The sequence below is a fragment of the Enhydra lutris genome, unplaced genomic scaffold, assembly GCF_002288905.1.
Source record: "Enhydra lutris kenyoni isolate GAN:26980312 unplaced genomic scaffold, ASM228890v2 scaffoldscaffold8, whole genome shotgun sequence".
Lineage (NCBI taxonomy): Eukaryota > Metazoa > Chordata > Mammalia > Carnivora > Mustelidae > Enhydra > Enhydra lutris.
This window is the reverse complement of record NW_019154092.1, coordinates 39,848,360-39,869,858: the sequence shown is the minus strand read 5'-3', so window position 1 is coordinate 39,869,858 and position 21,499 is coordinate 39,848,360. Positions and strand designations below refer to the sequence as shown.

Below are 21,499 nucleotides of genomic sequence, written 5' to 3'. Positions count from 1 at the left end.
AGTTGAAATATTTTCAAGAAAGCATCTTGTTTAAAGGAGAGAAAATTTTGATGAAGAAATTATTAACATCCTTGGGAAGTAAGAGTTGAAGTCTTCTCATGTCTAAGTATTTATTTCCTATTTGATCCTTTTTTGTCATTTTTCTGGAACCTATATTTGGCATCACAGCCAACATGAGTAAGCCCAGCATAAAAATGGAGTGCGGCATTGGGAATCTGACAAGTGTGGGTTCCAATTTTGATACCATTCCTTACTAGTACCGGGATCTTGACTAATATACTTATGTGAGCCTCCTTTTTCTGCTTTGTAAAATGGGGTTAAATAATAACCTACCTCAGAAGATGATTGTCCGGTTTCAGTAAGAGAGAGAGCTTAGGCTCAGTGTCAGGCATGTGGTAGTCTCTTAGTAAAAATTGGTTGCCTTCCTATTTCATCCTCTCCAGGGCAAACTGTGAGCAAGTAAATGCATTCTAGCATGTCATGTTTTATGAGTCATATGGCAGAAGCTGTTGCTGTCTTATGTAGTAAGTGATAGCTTTAAGTATCTGTCAACTGGTGCTTCTTAGAAATTTTGGAACCTGTAAGATAGTAGCAGAGAGTTTTTGTTACCTTCCATGAACATACTGTATTAGACTTGGGTGTGCCAGTCTTGTCCTTTGGGCCTCTCAGTGCACTTATTTTTTCTGTAATTTTTATGCCATAACATTTTCCCATCTTAACTATTAAGTTGCCCAGTTTATTGATTTTAGTGAATTCAGAGAGTTGCCCAGTCATCATCACAATTCAGCTGTAGAATATTTCCAACACGTAGTAAACATCTCTCATGTTCACTTGCAGTTAATCCCCATTCACACCCTAAATCTAGGCAACTGTTTATCTCCTTACCATCTCTATGAATTTGTCTGTTCCAGACATTTTATATAGGTGGGATTATACTCTCAGTGTATTTTGGCCTAAAAGGTCTAGAAGTTATAGCTACCCAGCTCATTCCATGAAGTCAACTTAATTCCTAATATCCAAATGAGATTTACACATTAACAACTGTGCAGAAGGAAGCTGGTTCACATTTGAAAGGCCAATGAAAATTCTGAATTCAGTCTTAGAAAATCATTTAATTATATATTAAAATGGTATCCATTACTACAAAGTGTAGGGTTCATCCAGGAATGCTTTATTGTTAAGAAATACATTGATAAAATGGATCGTGTAATAAGGATAACTATGTAGTCATCTTAATGGATTCTGGAAAGGTATTTAGTTCATTAATAGCCATTCCTGAGAGAAACTCTTTGAAATATCAGAATTTACTTAAGGTTTGAAGGGTTTACCACTGAAGCTGATTTATTCTTAGGCTGCATTAATGAAAGAGGCATAGTGTCCAGGATATATACCTACACTACTTTTATTCTGTTTAAGGCTAGATGATTTTTATTTAATACCACTCTAGTCAGTGTTGATCATGAGCAGATGGGAACAGGGTGGTAGTGCATCCTGTAGCATGATGGATGGATGGATGGGTCTAAGGACTGACGCTGTTAAGCCAGGACAAGAGAAGATGTGAATATGTGAATATCTTGTAGTTCTTAAAAGGGAATCATTGACTAAGTGGATTAAGTTTATTCTGTGTAATAAAATTTGGGAGATTTAAGTCCAGTGGAGGGAAGATACATGGAAAGACTTTAAGCTGGAGCTGAACACTAGGAAAGTTGATGTTTCGTGCTAAAATCACATTTCCTTTATTGAGGTAGAATTGATGCCACCTGTCCCAGTGGGTGTCATGGAGACTACTCATGCTATGGATATATTATCTCTATATTCCCTTCCAACTCTTAATGCTTTTCTGGTTTTGTTCTTGGTCATCCTTTTCGTATTGTCTTGTGGCTCAGCATCTAGAATTTTCATGGTTTTCTTCTGCTGTGTAAGTTTATCGTGGGACTTCTTGGTCAATGATAGTAAGCAAATGAGAAAGAATAGAGAATGAGAAACCAGAAAAACTTGCTTTCAGTTACATTCCAGAGAGCAGTTATTTTTTTTTTTTAAGATTTTACTTATTTATTTATTTGTCAGAGAGAGAGAGAGAGCGAGAGCGCACAAGCAGGCAGCGTGGCAGGCAGAGGCGGAGAGAGAAGCAGGCTCCCTGCTGAGCAAGGAGCCCAACACGGGACTCGATTCCAGGACCCTGGGATCATGACCCCAGCCAAAGGTAGTGGCTTAACTGACTGAGCCACCCAGGGATCCCAAGAGAGCAGTTATTTTTGAAGAGGTATTGTTTTAGTAAAAATTGTTTTTTGTTTTTTTTAAGATTGATTTATTTATTTTAGTGCACGTGAGCTGGGGAAGGGGCCAAGGAGAAGGGAGAGAGAATCTCAAGCAAACTCTTTGCCTGAGCACAGATCCTGACACGGGGCTTGATCCCACAACCCTAAGATCATGACCTGAGCCAAAACCATGAATCAGACGCTCAACCCACTGAGCCACCCAGGCACCCTTAGAAATTGTTTTTAAAAACAATTTCACAGTTGTTTTATAATCAAGAGGTAGAATGCATTCCACCTAGACATAGCTTCTGTTAACATTTTGATGGTAATCCTTCTAGCCTCCCTCCTTGAATACATACTCTAGTCCTTAAATGTGGTCATAATAGTAGTTATCAGAAGAGACTGGCACATTAAGACTTTTAGAAAAACCTCTAATATTTTTCTACATTATAAGTTAAGTTTAAATACTATATCCCCACCCCATTCCTTGAATCGTTGAATGATTACTTTGTCACTAATAAGGTATTCTAAAGACAGGCATAGACAAATATACAGATACTTGTGTGGATTAAGACTCATTAGAAATTGGTAACAAAATTGAATCTTTTCTATGTTTGTATGATAAAGTGGGAGCACACAGGGAATTTCAGGTTTATGGATAAAAATTCAAGTTACTGAACTGTTAATTCATTTTCAGACATTTAAGCCTGGACCAAGTATGATGAATTCAGTGATCTAGTATATGGTCTAGAATACTAATATTTGCTCTCCAGCAGTGTTCCAGCAGTTTACCTTTGTGCTGGGATGTTAGGGATGAAGCTACAAAAATTTAAAATATATATGTACATGTGCATAATATATACCTATGCCTGTGTATTTGCCAATCCTGTGAGAAGGCAGTAACAAGTTACAAACTTTAAATTTTTTCTGTCACTTTATAGTATCACATTTTTATACCCATAATTCCATTAGATACAGCCATTTACATTTCTCCTTGTTATTCCATATTTATAAATACATCTGTTTTTTTGGATTGACGTTAGACTCATTTACCTTTTTGAATGTAGTCCTCATGAATATTCTGATTAAAACCAAAATCTGCTACCAATGCATAATTTGATAATGGTCACAAATGACTAATTTATCCATTCTATAAAAATAGAATTTGTGTTAATGGTTGCAAAGTTCAGGCAAAAGAAATTAATCTACACAAAATAGTTTAGTTTTTCAGATGTTTGCTAAGATTTTTAGATGTTGATCTAATAATTTGTACCCTCATTGGATTTTGACATTTTCACATTTTCTGACCATCAACATTTTGTATCGGAGAAACAAAGAGTAGTTACTTATTTAAAGTTTCGTGTTATGAGAACAGAACCTGTGTGATAATTAGATGTGACTATGGTGATAGACTATGTCTTGGGACACTGACTTGATGCTACAGGTGTAAGTAACGGAGCTGGGGAGGAAAGTGAGTTTTGTTGGTGTCACCTATAAATCTGATTCACAGTCAGAGATCAATTCAGGATCAAGATAAAAGAAACTTCTCAGTGTGAGATATCAAAGGAAGAGAAAGAGCAGGAGGAAGGTAGGCATGTGTGTATGGTAGGTGTATGTGTGTATCTTCAAAAGCTTGTCTCTTACATATAAAAAAATATGATTAAGATATTTAAACTATGAGACAGCCAGATTAATCAGAGCCACTTATGTAACCCCTTCTCAGCAGGACCGTACTAGTCTCTCTCCGTCTTAGGCCCTGTCCTCCCACCCCAATTACAGATACACATACCTATGTGGGAGGTAGGATCACGTGTAATTTGAAAATACTTTTGGTGATTACAATGTAGAGGACCACTGTTTTCAGACCTCTAAGATGGGCTTTAATACAGCATAACTTACTTGATTTCATCCCCAGTTTGTTCTTTCCCCCTCCACAGAATCTGCCTTTTCTAGTATTACCTCCTGGTTGTGGTTTTAGATCTCTGGGTAACATTGGAAGCCAAGAAGCCTTCTGTTTCTAATCCAGGCAGGTTGTTCTTTGGGTGATGACTTCCATCTTCATCTACCTCTGGCAAATGTGTTTGAAATACCAGACTTCTGTTAATTGTCTTAAGCATGTTATGTTTCCTATGTGTCCATTTTTAAGACTTCTGAACTCCAACCTATGTTATTTATTCACTATTCGGAGAATAGCGTAGTTGCCAACACAGCTATATATGTACTCTCAAGGTGACTTCATTTTCCGCATTTCTAGTAACTTCTGTATTTTCGACAAAGAGTACAGAATAAGAGCTAAACAGGATCCTCATGTCATCATGCAGACGAGTTTTAGAATGACTCCAGTGTCTAAATAGATTGTGATTATTTTAGGGGTTTGAGATTTAGATTGAAGTCATGAAATAGTTTTGTCAGTTGTTTAAAGTATGAAAAGCGTCATGGGACTATGTCATCATTTCTTATCGCTAGTACGTAATGATCAGAGCAGTAACAAGAGGTGTTGCGACCAAATGAAAAGGCATCTAGAGGTCCTAGTGGTCATCTCAGTCTAGTTCTGTGACCATGGTGCTAAATTTTTGTTGGTTTTACTTTCTTTGTTTTTGTAATGATCCCCTCCAACTCCATAATTCTGTGGCTCTCTTGTTAAGCTTCACTGGCAATGCTTTGGGATGCTATCATCAATGTCCCTGTGTCCCTGTCTCCTCTCCTTTTTTTTAATTTAATAAATTTTATTTTTCAAAATGTACAATTGGTGGGACGTGTTATGCATCTTTACTAGTAGTAGGGGCACTCCAATCTTGGTATTCCTGGCATAAATCACTTTGAACACCACCATGTTTGGAAACAGCTTAATGAGTCCTTTACTAAGGAGTTCCTCCTGAAGGGGGCTGCTCTGGCCAGGCAATTGTAAATCTTTGCTTTCTTTCTCAGAGACGGCAGCTGGACTTACTAGTGTATAGCTGGGAACTTGCTTATAGAGTTTGTCACATGGGGTTCTTGTCAAATGAGACCAGGTTATTAATCTTAGGTCCCAAACTCTACCTTTGGACTCTTTTTGGTTTTGGCCACAGATTTGTTCACTGGGTCTTTATCTTTCTTGCCTGACTTTCCTGCATCTGTTTTTTTTCTTGTCCTTGGGTGGCATCATGAAGCTCAGGGAACAGCTGCTACCACTGCAGCCTCATTAAGATGGTAGACAGAAAAGATGGCCACCACCACCAGCCATAGGATCCCTAACGTTGCTTAATTTCTTGTGTACTTTCAAGATGTTTTTCTTGTGAGGTTCTAATTGTTGAGCTTGGGCAACTAAGAGAAATGAAGGTTAAATAGATAGAATGCAGTCATCTCTCTTTATTCCTGACATTAAAAAAAATACAATTAATTATACTGCTTGCAATGATAAAGCTGTAATTATATATATATATATATATACACACACACACATATATATACATATATATACATACATATATATAGTGTGTGTATATATGTATATATAAATAAAACTAGTTATAGTGTATTTTTTAAGTGTGTTTAATTTGTACTCTTAGCATGATAAGTTAATTTCAAAGTCTATATATAAACCCTTTTAGGGTAGACGGGTGTCATAGTAACTTAACATTTTTTATTTCCGGATATTTTAAATCTTGAGAAATCATCTTATTCTAATTTCTGACTGCTGCCTATTGTCATCTTGCTGGCTGGCTTTAGGATGGGCTATCTTTTGCTCAGATGAATTCTCAGATAAGATTGCTGCTAATTAACACAGTTTCGGTTAGAATGGACGGGCTTCTGGTTGAGCTATATAATAAGTAGCTTCACTTTTAAGATGCAGTGATTTAAATCAAATGTTAGGAGTCCTCTGTTTTATTTCTAAGTTTCTTTATAGATAAAATTACTAATAGCCACATCTGTGTTACCCATACGTTAATAAGAGCCTGTGTGAAGTGTATTTCCACTTGTGGATGACTGTTTCCTGCCCTGCTCTAGCACTTACGTTATGTTTTCGTGTCAGCTTGCTCTCACATCGCAGCTGCTGCTGAGAGCCCTCGTACGTTCAGGTTATAATGAAGACTGTTAGGAAAGAGGAGAGTAGAGTGAAGGGACTGTGTAGGGAGCAGCCGCCATGTCGGTGTGTTGAAACTTAGTGCACTTACAGCTGAGAATGCCCAGGGGTGCAGCCCTTGTCTCCTGTGAACTAACAGCCAGATTGTTTGTAATTTCCCATGCTATTTAAAACAGGGTTCTCATGTATCAGCCATCTTCTGTAAGGGTGCCCAGTGTGACTTCGGTTGATCCTGCTGCTATTCCGCCTTCATTAACAGACTACTCAGTACCATTCCACCACACGCCAATATCAAGCATGTCATCAGATTTGCCAGGTATGTGAAGAGTTCTTGTATTTTGTTACCAAGTTTTATTTATTTTTACTCTAAATCTGTGGAGCAAATATAGTGTTAAAATTGAAACAGAAATACTAAGGAAATTTGAAGGCTTCTTTTAAAGGTAGTATCTGTTTTAATGCATCACATTCAAGTCCTACCATTTTAACTACAGAGCTCTCTCTAGATTCCTGATGATAGGAAATATGGTAGGATAGGGGAGAATTTGATGGACTTTACTCTCCCTCCTAAGGAATTTGTACTCAGAGATATTTTCTTTCTCAAAGCAGGTTCACAGTTTCAGGAGAGTATTTTCTGATGATCTTCTTGGTAGCTCGTCAGAGCTTCAGAACATACTGCTGTACCATGGGGTTAACATCACCCATAGCTTTACCCTGTGGGCTTTTTTCCCTTTATAAAAGTAGGGTCTACCAGCTGTTTCCTTAGAGCACTGCTAGTATTTCAGGATATTTCTTATGTGCGTATTAACATTTGAAAAGCTCAGTGCTGCTTGAAGTCCCTTAGAACCAAGGCCATATTATAAAATGTGGACCTCCCCTTCCCACCCTGCACCCCCTTTTCTTCCTTCCATAGCCATTGTTTTTGTAGACACTTTTTTTGTCAATCAAATTTGAGCCAGCTGAAACCAGTGCCTCTTGTATTCATGACTTCCCTTCTTTCTGAGGGGCACTTTTGGTGCAATACAGTTCCCTCCTCATATTCTTAATATTCTTTTCTAGACTTGTGAAGTTAATTTTGACCTACAGCTTATTTTTCTTACCCTCTCAATGAGGTCTTTATTTTAAGCATGGTATATATTCTGTTGGGCAAAATTTGTGTTGTTGAAACAATTGGTAGTTGTATTATCTGGCCTAGTGTAATCTTGCCACTTGAAATTCAGATAATTCAGGTAAAATTTAATGAAGATGAATAGACCAATAATAGTATCTATCAGAAATCTTCAAAAAGTCTTCTTAATTATGTTTACTCCATATGTACTTGGGGAATTGGTATTTTAAAACATTGTTAAGCCCAGCCGGCACCAATTAAAAAGTACTTGCTGTATACAATACTGGATGCCAAGATACAGGGGAGGTTTCATGGTCCATAAGACAGACGGAACTCAGAGATACTTAATTCCTAACTGCCATGTTTTCCTTTAACTTTGTCTAGTTTTAAATGAGGTTGAAGAGTGTCCATGATGTATCGTCTTAGTATGTGTTTTAAATAAGCATTCTGGAAGAATTTGTGTTCCTAAAAACCTTGATATACAAATTAATGCTGAAAAAACTTTTTGTTTACTAAAGCGACCCTGGCCATTTAAGAATAGAACAGCCACAATTTATGAATCACTTGCTCTGTCAGTTTTCAAATTATGTGAGTCTGGGTGAATTTTTAATTTTAGAGAATTTACATTATTTCAAAATTTGGGTATAAAGTGAGATTATTGATGAGATGTGAAGATTTAAGAAGCAGTAAGTTATGTTAACTGTATATTTTGTAAAATACATTTCAAGCTGGTATTAAGGAACTAACACCAAGATGCAGGGCTGATATTTGGCCAGTATAGACCAGTATGGGGATCCTGGCTATTTAAGTGTCGAAATGCTTTCTTACCAGTTGATGAATTGAACAGAAGAATTTCCAGTTTATCATCATCTATGAATTATTATTCATATATTAGCAATTACTACATCTAAATAGTTTAGTTTTTACTTTGATTTTATTGTCAATGTGCTCTTTTGTAGTTAGTAATTATTTTGGTTTTATTTCAGTGCATAATTTTTATGTAATTAGTCCTATTGTGCAGAGTTTTGATATTTATAAATTTCATAATTTATAATAAAATATTAAATAGAACATCAAGAATGGAGCAATGACAAAGTTTTAATACATTTCTTAACATTCCTTTTAAACATCATAAACGTGAATCTTCTGAATCTGCAGGAGAACAAAGAAGAAATGATATTAATAATGAACTGCAGCTTGGAACACCTCCTGATACTGTGCAACAATGAATACAAAATAAAACAAATAATTTGTATTTATGGAATGGAAAACAGCTTGATTATTTCAAGAAAAATATGACTGCCTTATTATTGCTAGTGCCATATTGTCAGGTGCGAATGGTGCTCGAAAGTTGTATCATTAAAATTGGAAAGTGCTGAACATTTACATATTTAATTATGTAGCTATCATGTTTTGTTAAAGTTCATGACTCAAGTAAGGAAAATGTGGTGTTATTAATAAGACATGTAGAGTCAGTTTCACATAAAGAAGCACTTAAAAAAAACTACACTTTTTTCAGTGTTAATAAAATAAAACATTTAGAATGTACCATCAGAATTTTAACACTGCCTGCTTTTTAGTTAAAAATAATTGAGCATTTTCAGGCATGAAATACTTGGGTGGGCATAAAAATATATCAGTATAACAGGCTGTAATTGAAATTATGGTGAAATAAGAAAACAGCATTTTACTAAACTACAAAACAAGGCAGTAACATTTTAATCCGTATTCATGAAACTCCCATCTATTTCATATAGCAGTTTTAATAGTATACTTAAAATGTTTAAGATGCAAGACTTTGAGAATAGTTGTGAGTTTTTTGTCAGAAGGAGTAACATCTGAAATACTGTATCAAACTTCACTGTTAGTGTTTGAGGAAAAAATGGGTTCAGTGAGATATATTTACATTAAAACATTGGATTTTGTGTGGAGAGCATCTGTGTCACGGGACACAGTCAGGAGTTTCAACTGATCTTAGAAACGTTTCTAGTTGTTTTATTATGGCATACCAGAAGTCACCATATTCAGTTATCCTTGGATAAGGTGTCAAAAGATAAAGAGGAAGTAAATGTCTTAAATCGTTTATCAGTATCTATCCACTGCCACACATAAAATGATCATCAAAGAGAATGACAGTACCTCCGAAGAGCTGGTAATTGAAATAATGAAAATCTGAGGAATCTTTGCCCCTTGATGGGCAGCCTCCAGTGCTGGCACTGCACAGACAGTCTGAAAATTATATCAAGCCTGTGTCTTTTATTTAAATTGCAGTTTTGAAGTGGAAATAGTTACACATTTAGAAAACGAGCATATTTTAGCTGATTTGGCTTCAGTACACAACATTGCAAAAGATAGTAAGATTCTTCTTCAGCTTTATAAAAAAGGTTTAAGTTACTCAAATGGACTGAGTGATTCGACAAACATTAAAAGTGATTGAACATATAAAATTAATTAGGCTATAAAAAGCAGAAGCGGTTATAAAGAGAAAAATGCTACACCATTTGAAGCAAAACCAAATTAATAAAATTAAGTCAATTAAAGGTCATGCCAGTAAACTATCTTTGTGACTTACTCAGTAATAGAAATGTTGAGTATATAAAATTCAGAAGGTATTGTAAAGGCTAGAAAGATTTTGAAATGCTGTTCAGAAGTGGAGGATTTACTGAATAATATCATTAATGTGAAGAGAAACTCTCAGCTTACTGAGATATGTCATCTACTGATTATCAGTATAACGGGGAAGTCATTGGGAAAAGTTCATTGTGCTCCCCTTTGTCCATTGTTGGCTCAGGCTCTGTTGTATCATAAAGCTAGTGACAGGCCTATGGAGTGAAAAACCGTATCAGCAGTTTTTAAAATGCTTTAGAAACTGAGTGATTTCTTTCAAATATTTGGTGCTATAGCTTGTATCATTTGATAAGCCTTTTTATCATATCCTTACAGATTATAAGGAAATAAATATACTTTAAAAGAGGTATAAATTATTCATACTGGTTATTAAATATTTTCAATATCATTTCAACGAATATTCTCTATTTTGAGTAACAGTCTAATATCAGACTTTTATTCTGTATGATTGTTATATTTGAGGTGACATTGAATGCCAGCATATAAAAATTGGCCTGTCTCACTGACCTATACCTAGTAATTTTTTTTTTAATGTTTTAAAATTTAGGTTTAGGGGGGCTGATTTTGAAGTTTATTGCTAGACTTTTCAAAGCTGAAACTTTACTATTATTTATTGTTATAATTTTAATACTTCGAAGTTGTATTACTGGGCAAACTTTTCCACACTCCTGTTTTTAAAGCATTATTGGAGAATCCCAGATCTTTGGTTTAGAAAACTGCATTAGCTAATAACCCAGTAAACCCTACTAAGATTTGACTTGTTAGTGAGCAGCAGTTAACCAAGTGCTTGCTTTGTGCAGAGCGTTGAACTGTGTACGACTCTTGATGTGGGGACAGGGTGACAGAGAGCGATCCATGAAACAGACATCTGTTTAAGAAGTGATATTTTAGATGAACCTCAATGTGGTGTATTTCTAAAAAATAAATGTGAAGTATCCTAAGAGCCTAAGTATGTTTTTTTTTAATGGTCCGAATCCAGATCATTCTCTCATCATTTTTATTGCTTCTCATTTTGTTAAGTGATGAAAGGGAAAAGTTTGCTTTGACTGGTCATACTTTTCTGGAAATTTCTGGACTGGTCCCTTTAAGTCTCTGGGAGGTGGTCTTTCCAATTGTTTTGTGAGGGAATATGTTCATTTTGGGGTTTTATGCACTTTAAATATCACTGATTGTGGTTATTGAACTTCTCTATGGCAGAATGGTAAGCACTTACCCAAATGTTTTATGACTCGTGATAAATACAAAATGATTTTGGGAAATAATTCTTGTCTCCAAAATATGAGACAACTATTAACAAAGCATTTTTGTTTTAGGTTTGGATTTTCTTTCCCTTATTCCAGTTGATCCCCAGGTATGTACCCTGAGTTTAAGCAACTAATTTGTATTTGATTGTTGGTTATGTCATACTAACTAAAAATGACCAGTTGCATAAAATCAGGACAGTCAACTTTCAGTTACTCAACTTGATGGAAAGGAATTACTATATAAATATCTCACATTTTTATTTGGAGGAAGAAAGTTGCTATTTTTAAATTTATGTTATTTTGACTTAATATCTGAATTTTTAATTACATTTTATTCAGCGTAATAATCAGTTGGCATTTCCTACAAGCACTTGAGTGATTAAAATGAGGGGAAGCAATGATCCCTGGAAGTTAAAACTTGACAGAGATTATTTATGAAACACTCGTTCTGTATGTAGAATAGAGTGGAAGATGGTTCAACAGGTTTGAATCATTAGTTTTATTCTTCCTTGTGTTTAGAGGCAGTCAGATTCAGATGTCGGGGTTGCCCCAGTCTGAAGTTGCTATAAACCAGTCATTCCTGTTTTCTCTGCCAACGATAAGAAACTCGAGTATCCTAGAGTCCCAACGTGAAGACCTGTAGCACACCTGGACTGACAGGCCTATAGCGGAGGCAGAGCAGAGGAGGGAAAGGCTTGGGAGAAACAGAAGGGAGTGGGGGAGGGAAACAGACTTGGAGAGAATTGCTGAGAGTAGGGAGGGCCAGAAGAAGACCCACAGACCACCGCATTGTAGCCTCAGAGCTTGCTAAGTCTCGTAGCGGCCTTCTGTGTCAGGACTCTGTATCTGATCACAAAAACAGCACTGGGTGTTTGGGCCCAGGTTAACGTGCGGAATGAGGAATCTCTTCTCACCCTGAGTTGACTTTGTTATATCAGTAGATTCTGTAGCAAAGGTAGCTGTATGTTTTTCTAGGAAATGGATTCTTCAGGCTTATAATATTACTGATTTTTATGAGAATCATCCTTTAAAAAAAATGATCTTGGAACCCAGGGGGTTTTGTTTTCATAGTGCTATTTGGCATACTGTCAGTCCGGCTAACTTACTTGTTAGGCCAGTAGAAGGGTGAGGTGGTGCCTTCAGTTTTCCTGAGAATCCTTAGTATTCTTTACCTCCATGGTGCCCCCTTAAGCCCTGTTATCTTTGTGTAGATATGTGCCAGTTACACAGAAAGAGTTAGAGGTGAAATGGCTGCAGCCCGAGTGTTACAAGAATTCGCAGGGCCTACTGACAGCAGGATGCGGTGTCTAGCCTTCGTCTTATAAGCAGGAGAGGACCTTTTTATTACCAGGCAGTCGAAAACAGCCTGAGAGGAAGTAGAAATAAAATGCAAGTTTCTGGCCTTTTTTCCAGGTTGTTCCCTCAATATTAGTGGAAAATTAGAATTGATCTGATTTTAAAATAGTTTAATGCCTTACAATTCTCTCTTCAGAGCTTCTGAGAAGCTCTTTAAGAACTATTCCTTCTCCCCCCCCCACCCTTAACCAATATCCTTTTGATCTCTTTGTGCATGACTTTCATTTTATTGATGAACCAAGACCGTTACCCATCCTAATCACTAAACTACATTTTTCGGTGAAGCAGCCTGAGTTTTGGTTGCTGCTCTTCCACTGACTGGCAGTGTAAGCCTGGGGCTGTCGTTGCTGTTTTAAGATCTTTTGGAAGATCATGTAGTCGAAACAGCTTCAGTTTTAAATTCCTGTTTGGTGATTTAAGTCTAATGATAGGCTGAGAAATTTACAGAATTGATAATATTGATAGGATATCCTTACTGATCGTCTTTGATACTGTTAATCTAAAGACCAACTTTTAGGGCTTCTCGTGTATATTTTGGACCTCACTTACTAAAGTCAGTGCTGTTTTTTCTCACAGAAAATATTCTGTGGTGACATAAACTGTTAGCTCCTGTCTCTCTACTCCTCTTGGGCAATATTAGAGTAGTAAACTTGGGTTTGAATATGGGGGTCAGCGATCAAGATGGTAAGGAAACTTGAAATATGAATTCTCAGAGGGTGGGTATTGAGTCTCACAAGGAAGATTAGATTAGATCTCTTTTAAGATTTATTCCAAAATTTTGAGGTTATATGGGATACTTCTTTGTTCTGAACATCCTGTAGTGGTAGTTAGCTAGCATGTAGTCTCTGTTTCAGAATGAACGCTGTGATCCTGATTACACAGGTATCATTTCATGCATGTCCAGAGGCTTCAAATCACACTCTTGAGTTGCTTGATCTTAACATTATTCTTGAAAAGTCTGATTGGTAGTAAATTTTGAAAGAATTATTGAATTTCGCATTGGCATTTTTTCTTAATACCATTAGAAATAAGTATTTGCTAGCCTTTTTGGTGTGATTTAAACCTGGTATAAATACATTTAGTGAGCAAATTCTTTTGGAGGTTATGTATGAGTCATAACTGTGGGGCCAGTATTTACTATTAAATAATTTTATTGTTGTCGACATTTTTATACTTGTATCTATATACTTGCTCAACTAATTCTCCATAGATTTGAGAAAATGAAAAATATGCCACACTCACTAAACAGTAGAATAGATAACTAAATTCATGCCACCTTTTATCCAAAGATATGAAGTTTTGAGAAATTCTAAACCCCATGGGGATTTAAATATATGGCTATCACTTGTACATATCTAACGATTTCTAGTCTCTTTATTTAAAATCAATGTAGCCTCTTCCTCATCGGCATCATTGTTTGTTTCAAGCAGTACTGTCCTCCTATGTTTTTGGATAGTCTCACCTCACCCCTAACAGCAAGCAGTACGTCTGTCACCACCACCAGCCCCCATGAAAGCAGTACTCATGTTAGTTCCTCCAGCAGCAGGAGTGAGACAGGGGTCATAACCAGCAGTGGAAGTAACATTCCTGACATCATCTCATTGGACTAAAGGAGGACTCACTCGATTCTAGGAATCATTCATCGAAACTGTTCTTTCTTGGATCTCTGGTCCGTGGAAGCTATTTTTTTCGGTAACAATTACTTTGATATTTATTGAAACGTCAAATGGATTCTTCTGCTTTCTGAGAGATGATCACAGAGGACTGCAGCAAGAACCAAATGACATGCAAGGATTTTTCTTACCCATGCTGTACTCTGAGCATCAGATACATTTCGGCTCTAACTGTATCTTCTCCAGAGATGGATTTCAATTTCCTATGTTACTGGATGGATTCTACACACATCAGTTAAAATTTTTTTTGTTGTAATAAACAGCAATAAAATTATGTAAATATTCAAGTAAACTTTTTTCTAACTAAAAAAGGATGTAATCAATGATTCTAAAATGACAGCAACTTTTGTTTAACCTGATGTGAAGGAAAAATACATGGAAGGAAGTCATGTTTGCTGAATGAGTCCTTTCCACGGAGATTTGTTGTTTCATCGAATAATGAAGTCTTGCTAAGTGGCCAGAGCTTGGCTCCACTTTTCTTCCTGCAGTTCCCCTTTTCTTCCTGATTACATCAAAGAAAAATGGCCTTTGTGTTACTTATTTTTCCCTGGTTGTCATTTACACTTTGATGTTGTTTGCTAGCAGTTGCAAAGGGAAGTTCTGGGAATCGGCTGCTTGATTTCAGTGATTGTGCTGAAGAACACTATGCATATTCTGCCCTGATGTAATGCGTGTTATTTTTGGTAATTGTCCATTCTCATTCTAGAGGTTTCTACAAAATTGGGCTTGCCTTCCCGAGAAAGAAATTCTGTGCAGCTATTGAATGTCAAATGAAATGCTTTTGGAGTAACCTGTGGCTAGAATGTTCATTAGAGTCTTGCTTACACTGACCAGGAACATTGTGAGCTTTGAGGCAGTAGAAGATCAGATTTCGGGGATGTGGGATTAACAGTTTAATCTCTTTCTAGGAACTGCTTTTGCTCATTTATTTTATAGAATAATATACAAGTCTTTGTTGAAACTTTTCATGTTTTAGTGACACTAACAAAGCGGATATGATTTAGAACTCTGGTCACGCATTTCTCACCAGTACAGTCCCAGTGATGATTTTCAAACTTAATTAGAAGACACAAACAACGGTGAGGCATGGGGACTGCATTGGATTTCCTATTCCTTTTTTTTAAAGAAGTAAATAACCACAAAGGACACACAAAGTTAGAAGTGTGTGAATATAAAATAAGGAGGTTTGGGGGAGGATGGGCCTGTAGCCCACTTTGAAAACCACTCACTCAGAGTGGTCTTGATTTTCAGTCCCCCAGGAGACTGACTTTTACCCTTAGAGAAACATTTCTATCCACATTTTATATTTCCCTTTGTTTCATTTGGCTCCCTAAATTTTTGAGTTCTCAAGGAATTAATAATTTTCTAATGTTTATCTTTCTCTCCCTAACTGTGTCTACTTTAAAAATAAAAAACCCTTTTTAAAAATGACTAATCTAACTGATTCCTCAGACCGAAGTGCCCAGCCGAAAAGATCGAGTTCAGTTAGACCAGGGACACATTGCATTACTTCAGGGTTGGTGGAACTCTAGGAAGCTGACTTGTCACTGCTTGGGTGGTTTTTGTTTTTAAATGCCTCGAGTTTTCATGGCGCTGTGCTCCTTTTATACTGATTTAATTTCATGTGATTTTTTACATCATCTCCTTTGGCTCCATCATCCCTTTACTTAATGCATTCTTTCTTTTGGAGAGCTGCTTACTATTGAGAACATGGAAACAAACCAGAATCTTCTTGCAGCAGTTGCACCGTCATTGCCAGTTTCACCTTCGTAGTCATTAGAGTTCTAGTTCATGTTACAGGCCTTTGGTCCACATAGAGAATTTGTTCCTCGTAAGATTTTATGTTGCTGCTCTACACACAGATGCAATCTCTGTTAACTCTGTAATCAGATAGAAAACGTAACTCTGATTTGTGTGGTATATAATTTGTTAATAAATAAATGATGTATATTTGTTACCATTTTGTTACCCTTTAGATTCTTGGACTCCCCCTCCCCAGTGTAATCAACAAAGTTTTATAAGGTTAAATGAAAATATATTCATAGAAATTATTTACTTGGTTCTTGTAACCGATACCTCTGTGCTTTTTATAGTTGTGCTTTGTTTCCTTTCTACGATTTTATGTGAACAGTTTTAGTGTTCATTTTTGGTGCTTTATACTGAAATTACATAAAATTATAATTTATACAGGCGACTAACATTTTTAAAAATATACTTTTAAGTTTGTAATCTTAAAATTGGGGCTTTTATGTATGCATCTTTGAGGGTGAGTACTTTTCTTTATGCTTTTGCCTTACAACAGCATGATCATTGAGTCGTTATGTTTTTGTTTTTTTTTTAAAGCATGGTCACCAAATACTTCTCCCAAGATCCTGACTTGTTTAGTAGTTTATTTTACTTGCCCAGATTTCCGCGTAACCCAGCGTAATGCAGTTTCAGAGGAGGTTGTCTTAGCTGTTACGTAGATGTGAGCCTGCTAGTGATTATGTAGAGATCTTTTAAGGAAGGAAACTGCAGACTGCACCTACTGGTCTCCTCTTAAAACACTGAGGCAGCCTGTGGCTTTGATCCTTATTCATGTAGAAATGTTAAGAGCTTTCCTGGCTTTGGTGACTCCTGACTACTACGGACCTGGTGCTGAGAATAGCTTCACAGCTAAACTCTGCTGACATTCACTCACTTTCTGACCCTTAGGTGAGCCACTTTAGGATTTTTAATTTCCATTTCTGCCCAGAAGGAGGTAAATGCCTTTACCAGAAGGTAAAAATACTTGGCATCTGCCATAGAATAATTATAAAGCCAAATGAAATAATAGCGTTAAATTTAGGTTATGTGGCATTTACAGTGTACTTCAGGAAAGCTAGGATGAAAATAGTATGATTAGGGGAGGGTTGTAAGTCTAAGTAAGTTGAGCCATGCCTCTTGACATAAAGTAAGTTTCCCTAGAGTAGTATCTTAAACGAGTTTGAAGGAGGAGTAAATTTGGATTTTAGGTGAAATGGTATTCAACAAAGACTTCTTGACATTAAACCTTTCAGGCATTCTGCCTTCAGGCCAGTCCTGGATACTAGTCATTTAATAACCAAGCTTGTTTTCCTTTTGCTAATAAAGTATTCATTAGTTACATTTTGTCTTCTTAAGTAAATTTCATTTTTACAAAAAAATTAAACATTAGTTTAATTCTTGGGTATGCTTTTTTATTTCTCTTTAACTCCCAGTTGGTACAAAAGCGTTAACTATTTACCCCCCCCCCTTTTTTTTCTAAGTAAACGCTTGTTTTCCTAATTCTTTTCATTTAAACTTGGGTGTGATGTGTTCTGTGGCCCTGGGTCCATGTGCTGTGGGAGCATATTGTCAGTAAGGTCAGTGATGGACGATTCAGTCCGATTCACCGTTTTTTTCTGTTGCAGTTCTACATGAATATGGTGAGACTTGTGGAAAAAAATTTAAGACTTTCTCTGCTTTTTTTAAGAGTCTGATGCTCCTGTCAAATGAATGACTGGTTTGTAAGCCCCCCCCCCTTTTTTTTGTTATTAGGAGCCACACTCCCAACTCCTAGCAGAAACAAATAAAGCTATATGAAAGTGCCCATTCTTCTTTAATGCTTGCCTGATTCAATCATGTTTTTGTTTTTTCTGTTTATGTCAGTCATATATGCTCATTGTGGAAAAATTAGACAATACAGAAAAGTATAAAGAAAAATAAGCACTTTGATATTTTTGCGTATTTCTTGCCGTCTCTCTGCTACTTGTGCGTATTTTGACATAGCTTTATTCATTCTCAATATAATTTGTGTCTTGTTTTTTTCCCCTCGGTCTACATGTCATTAAAAACTGTCAACTTTTATTCATTGCATGATACTCCATTATCTGGATGTGCCCTGATGCGTATCCCCTTTCCCCATTGGACATTTTAGATTGCATCTCATAAAGTTACAGTGAATGTCTTTGTGTATAAGTTATTTCCTTAGGATGAATTACTAGAGATGGAATTTCTGGGTCAGGGAAACAAACACTTTTGTGGTTCTTGACTCACTTTTCCACATGATATTACTGATCCGTACTCCATATGATATAAGAAAACTCTTTAGCCATATTTTCCAAGAATATGCACCATTCATCTCTTTGTTGGCATTTATACTAAGTACGACTCTACCTTTCTGATCCTGGTGAGCTGGGCTGATAAGGAAGTAACTGGCAGAGATTTTCCTGGGGTGTCTTAGTTTCAACTACATCCGTTCGACGTGTGGCAGATACACCTGCCTAAGGATATCCAGATAATTTTTCACATAGTTCTACTTGCCCTGTGAAATAGCCCATTGTCAGACCATGTTTTCTATTTTTAGTTAAAGCCTCACACTTTTTTTTTTTTTTTTAAACTATTTGTACCTAGGGCCAGCCCTTAGTAGCCAGCTTTCTTTTTTTCCTCTTTTTATAGGCTCCATTTTGGGCTTTCTGAGCTCCCCAAAGCCAGTGGGATCTCCTGAGCCAAAGGCAGTCCAACCCAAACTGGAAGAGTGGTAAGGCTGATCAACAAAAGCAGGGCCAAGCTTTGCTCGTTTCACTCTGTATTCTTTCGTGTTTCGTGGAGTCCTAAGGGCAGCTCTGGGGCAAAAACAACCCCCCTCCCAAAACAGATTGCCATGACAAATGTTCAAGGTGTATTACTTTCTTGACTGACATACCACATAATTTCCCAGACTGCTTTTTATTTCCAGAATGGCTTTTAAAGCTTTTTCATTCTGTGTTCTCAAAGCCTAACTCTTAAGTGAAGAAGAGGGTTGTGTTATAAAATAGAATATGGCTCTTATTTTGGCCTTCATCGAACTATTCACATACTCAGTATGTCTTAGAAATGTGTGTAGGATACAGTGGAATAAAAGATCTGGTCCCAGGCTTCAAAGGGCTCCCAATCAGCTTTTCAAAAATCAAAGATTCTCACCTACTACCAGGTATTGTGCTAAGAATCTTACAAAAATGTCTCATTCCTTATGTTTGCCCTACAAAGGAAAGTGGTGTGGTCCTTGTTTTACAGATGAGGGAACAGATTTAAGTTAAGTTTCTCAGTGGACTTGGGAGTCTGAAACATACCTATCTCAAAAGCCCTCTGACTAAATCAAAGTGACGTTAATCAGGCTATCTGGGAATCTAGACCTAAGATTCTAAGAACTGATTTTAGGGGATGGCCACAGAAATAAGGAAGGAGTGGACCCTGGAGGCATTTCAAACGAAGACTCCAGATTCGGTGGCGTGAATAGATAGATAGAGGTGTGAGGGCTGAGTCCCATTTCTCAAGCCTGAGAGAGGATGCAGTTAAAAAGGGCATTAGTCATTTAGGGGAAGCAATGAGGAGTTCGATGTTAAGCATGAGATTTCAAAAGGGAAGGGCCTTTGAAACTCATGTTTGTTTTTCTGCAGTCTTTTGAAGATGTGTGGCCTGCCTTGTCTGTTTTCACTCTCACTGGTCTCCATTCTATAGATCTTCTAGTCCCTCCCAGTTGCCCTTCCACTCCCCCTGCTAAACCATGCTAGCTGCATCCCCACCTTTTCTCTGGATTTTTCTCTTCACTGCCTTGTCACCTCAAGTCCTGGCCATACCTTGCACCTCTCACCATTGTGGGCCGTGTTCACATTCCACATACCTTAAGAGGTGCGTGGTTGCTGCCCTTCCTCTATTGTAATTTCTAAGTAATTCCTCCCCTGGCCTCTGATGAAAATCTGCCCCATTTGCAGCCTGTGTGAAGTTCCGTTAGCTACTTATACTCTTGTCAAGTAACCTGACCATGTGCTTGAATTTGCTGAGGCTTCATTTCCTTTCTCACAGTGTTTCTTGCCATCTCTAACTTTGTAGTCTTCAGTGTTTTGACGGGTGATCCATCCAGCAGCCTAGCTTGTGAGATTTTTGGTTACTTCCGATACTTTTTTGCACCGAAACACCCAACCAATATTTCACCCCTTGTATTTTCTCTGTACTTCCTGTCCACCTTACACTGCTCCTCCATTATTACAGCCTTGAAAGTATCCCCACATCCTTCCTTCAGGGTCACCCATCCATCCTTTGATTTAGCATCACATGCTGCTTTTGCCCATTCTTGTCGATTATTACAAACGTTGCTTCTTTTCAGACCACATCTGTCTCCGCAGATGACCTTGCTTCCTAATGCACTCAAGATGCAGTTTGCCAGTATGATTTCTCTCCATGTGTGCCCATCTTCATTCTCCTTCATCCTAGTCTCAGAGGATGAGGTGGGCCCGAGGGCCAGTTCAGCCCCATGGACTTCTGACTCTTGTCTCCTGTCTTCTTCAGGACCTTCCTCCATCAGCCCCCTCTTTTCTGAATGTCTTTCACCTCTCTGCTGCTGCTTTTGGCTTACAGAAGTATCAGCCATCAAATATGAGGTCCTGTGTTACATGCCAGACATTGTGTCAGGCACTCAGAACACAAGGCAGGTAAATCCCTACCTTCACCCAAGTTGTGATTCACTAGAATGAAGATGAGCGAAATAGGGAGATTACAGTGCAGCGGTAAAAGGGAAAGTAGAGGATGCTACGGTAGCCCATAGCTAAGGCAAGTGACTGATCCCAGAGAAGTTTCCCGATGAGTAGGACCATGGCAGTTGATCATTCGCCAAGAGAACTGAAGATGGTCAGGATAGCTGCACGTTTGTGCAAGAAATCCGGCAGGGCCTTAGCAGTGAGAAGGCTCTGAGCAGTTCTCACGATCATTAGCAGTTGATGGCAGCCTTGGTGGAGTCTGTCTGTCTCCATTTCGTAAATGTAGAAACATCACAAGAAGGTGTGTGACTTTCCTGGGGTCCTGCAGCTTGTAAGTGGCGAGGCAGGCTTCAAATCGCCCCTTTAACCACCTCGGGCCGCCCGCGATCATTCTGTCTAAAAAGTAGTTGGTTCCTAACTGTCCTTTATCATACCACTGTTTATATTTCTCTATGGCACTTTTCACAACCTTTGTTTATTCATTGTTGGTTCACTGTGTATTGTCTGTTTCCCTTACTAGATTGTGAGCTCTGTGAGGGTAGGGGTGATCTCACTTCACATGCATCCCAGAGCCTAACAAGGTGTGTGGTGCATATTAGGTGCTCAATAAATATTTGTAAATGAAGAAGTGGTGGGTAACCGTTTGTATTTGACTTGTGCTGACAGGGGAAATAATTT

General features: G+C 37.5%; 1 protein-coding gene across 5 annotated transcripts in view; it reads left to right on the top strand.

The window, feature by feature from the left end:
* The window catches only part of LOC111142425 (protein inhibitor of activated STAT 2), a 90,991-nt gene extending 73,077 nt beyond the window's left edge, over positions 1-17,914 (top strand). For 2 of the 5 annotated variants that reach the window (XM_022495489.1, XM_022495491.1), the window contains exons 12-14: positions 6,498-6,637; positions 11,368-11,405; positions 14,085-17,914. In XM_022495489.1, coding sequence (XP_022351197.1) covers positions 6,498-6,637; positions 11,368-11,405; positions 14,085-14,264 — 358 coding nt within the window. In that variant the 3' untranslated portion in view covers positions 14,265-17,914. Of the gene's footprint in view, positions 1-6,497; positions 6,638-8,584 lie in introns of all 5 variants that reach the window. The other 3 variants (XR_002640262.1, XM_022495490.1, XM_022495492.1) reach the window with 3 other exon arrangements.
* Positions 17,915-21,499: the final 3,585 nt, after the last annotated feature.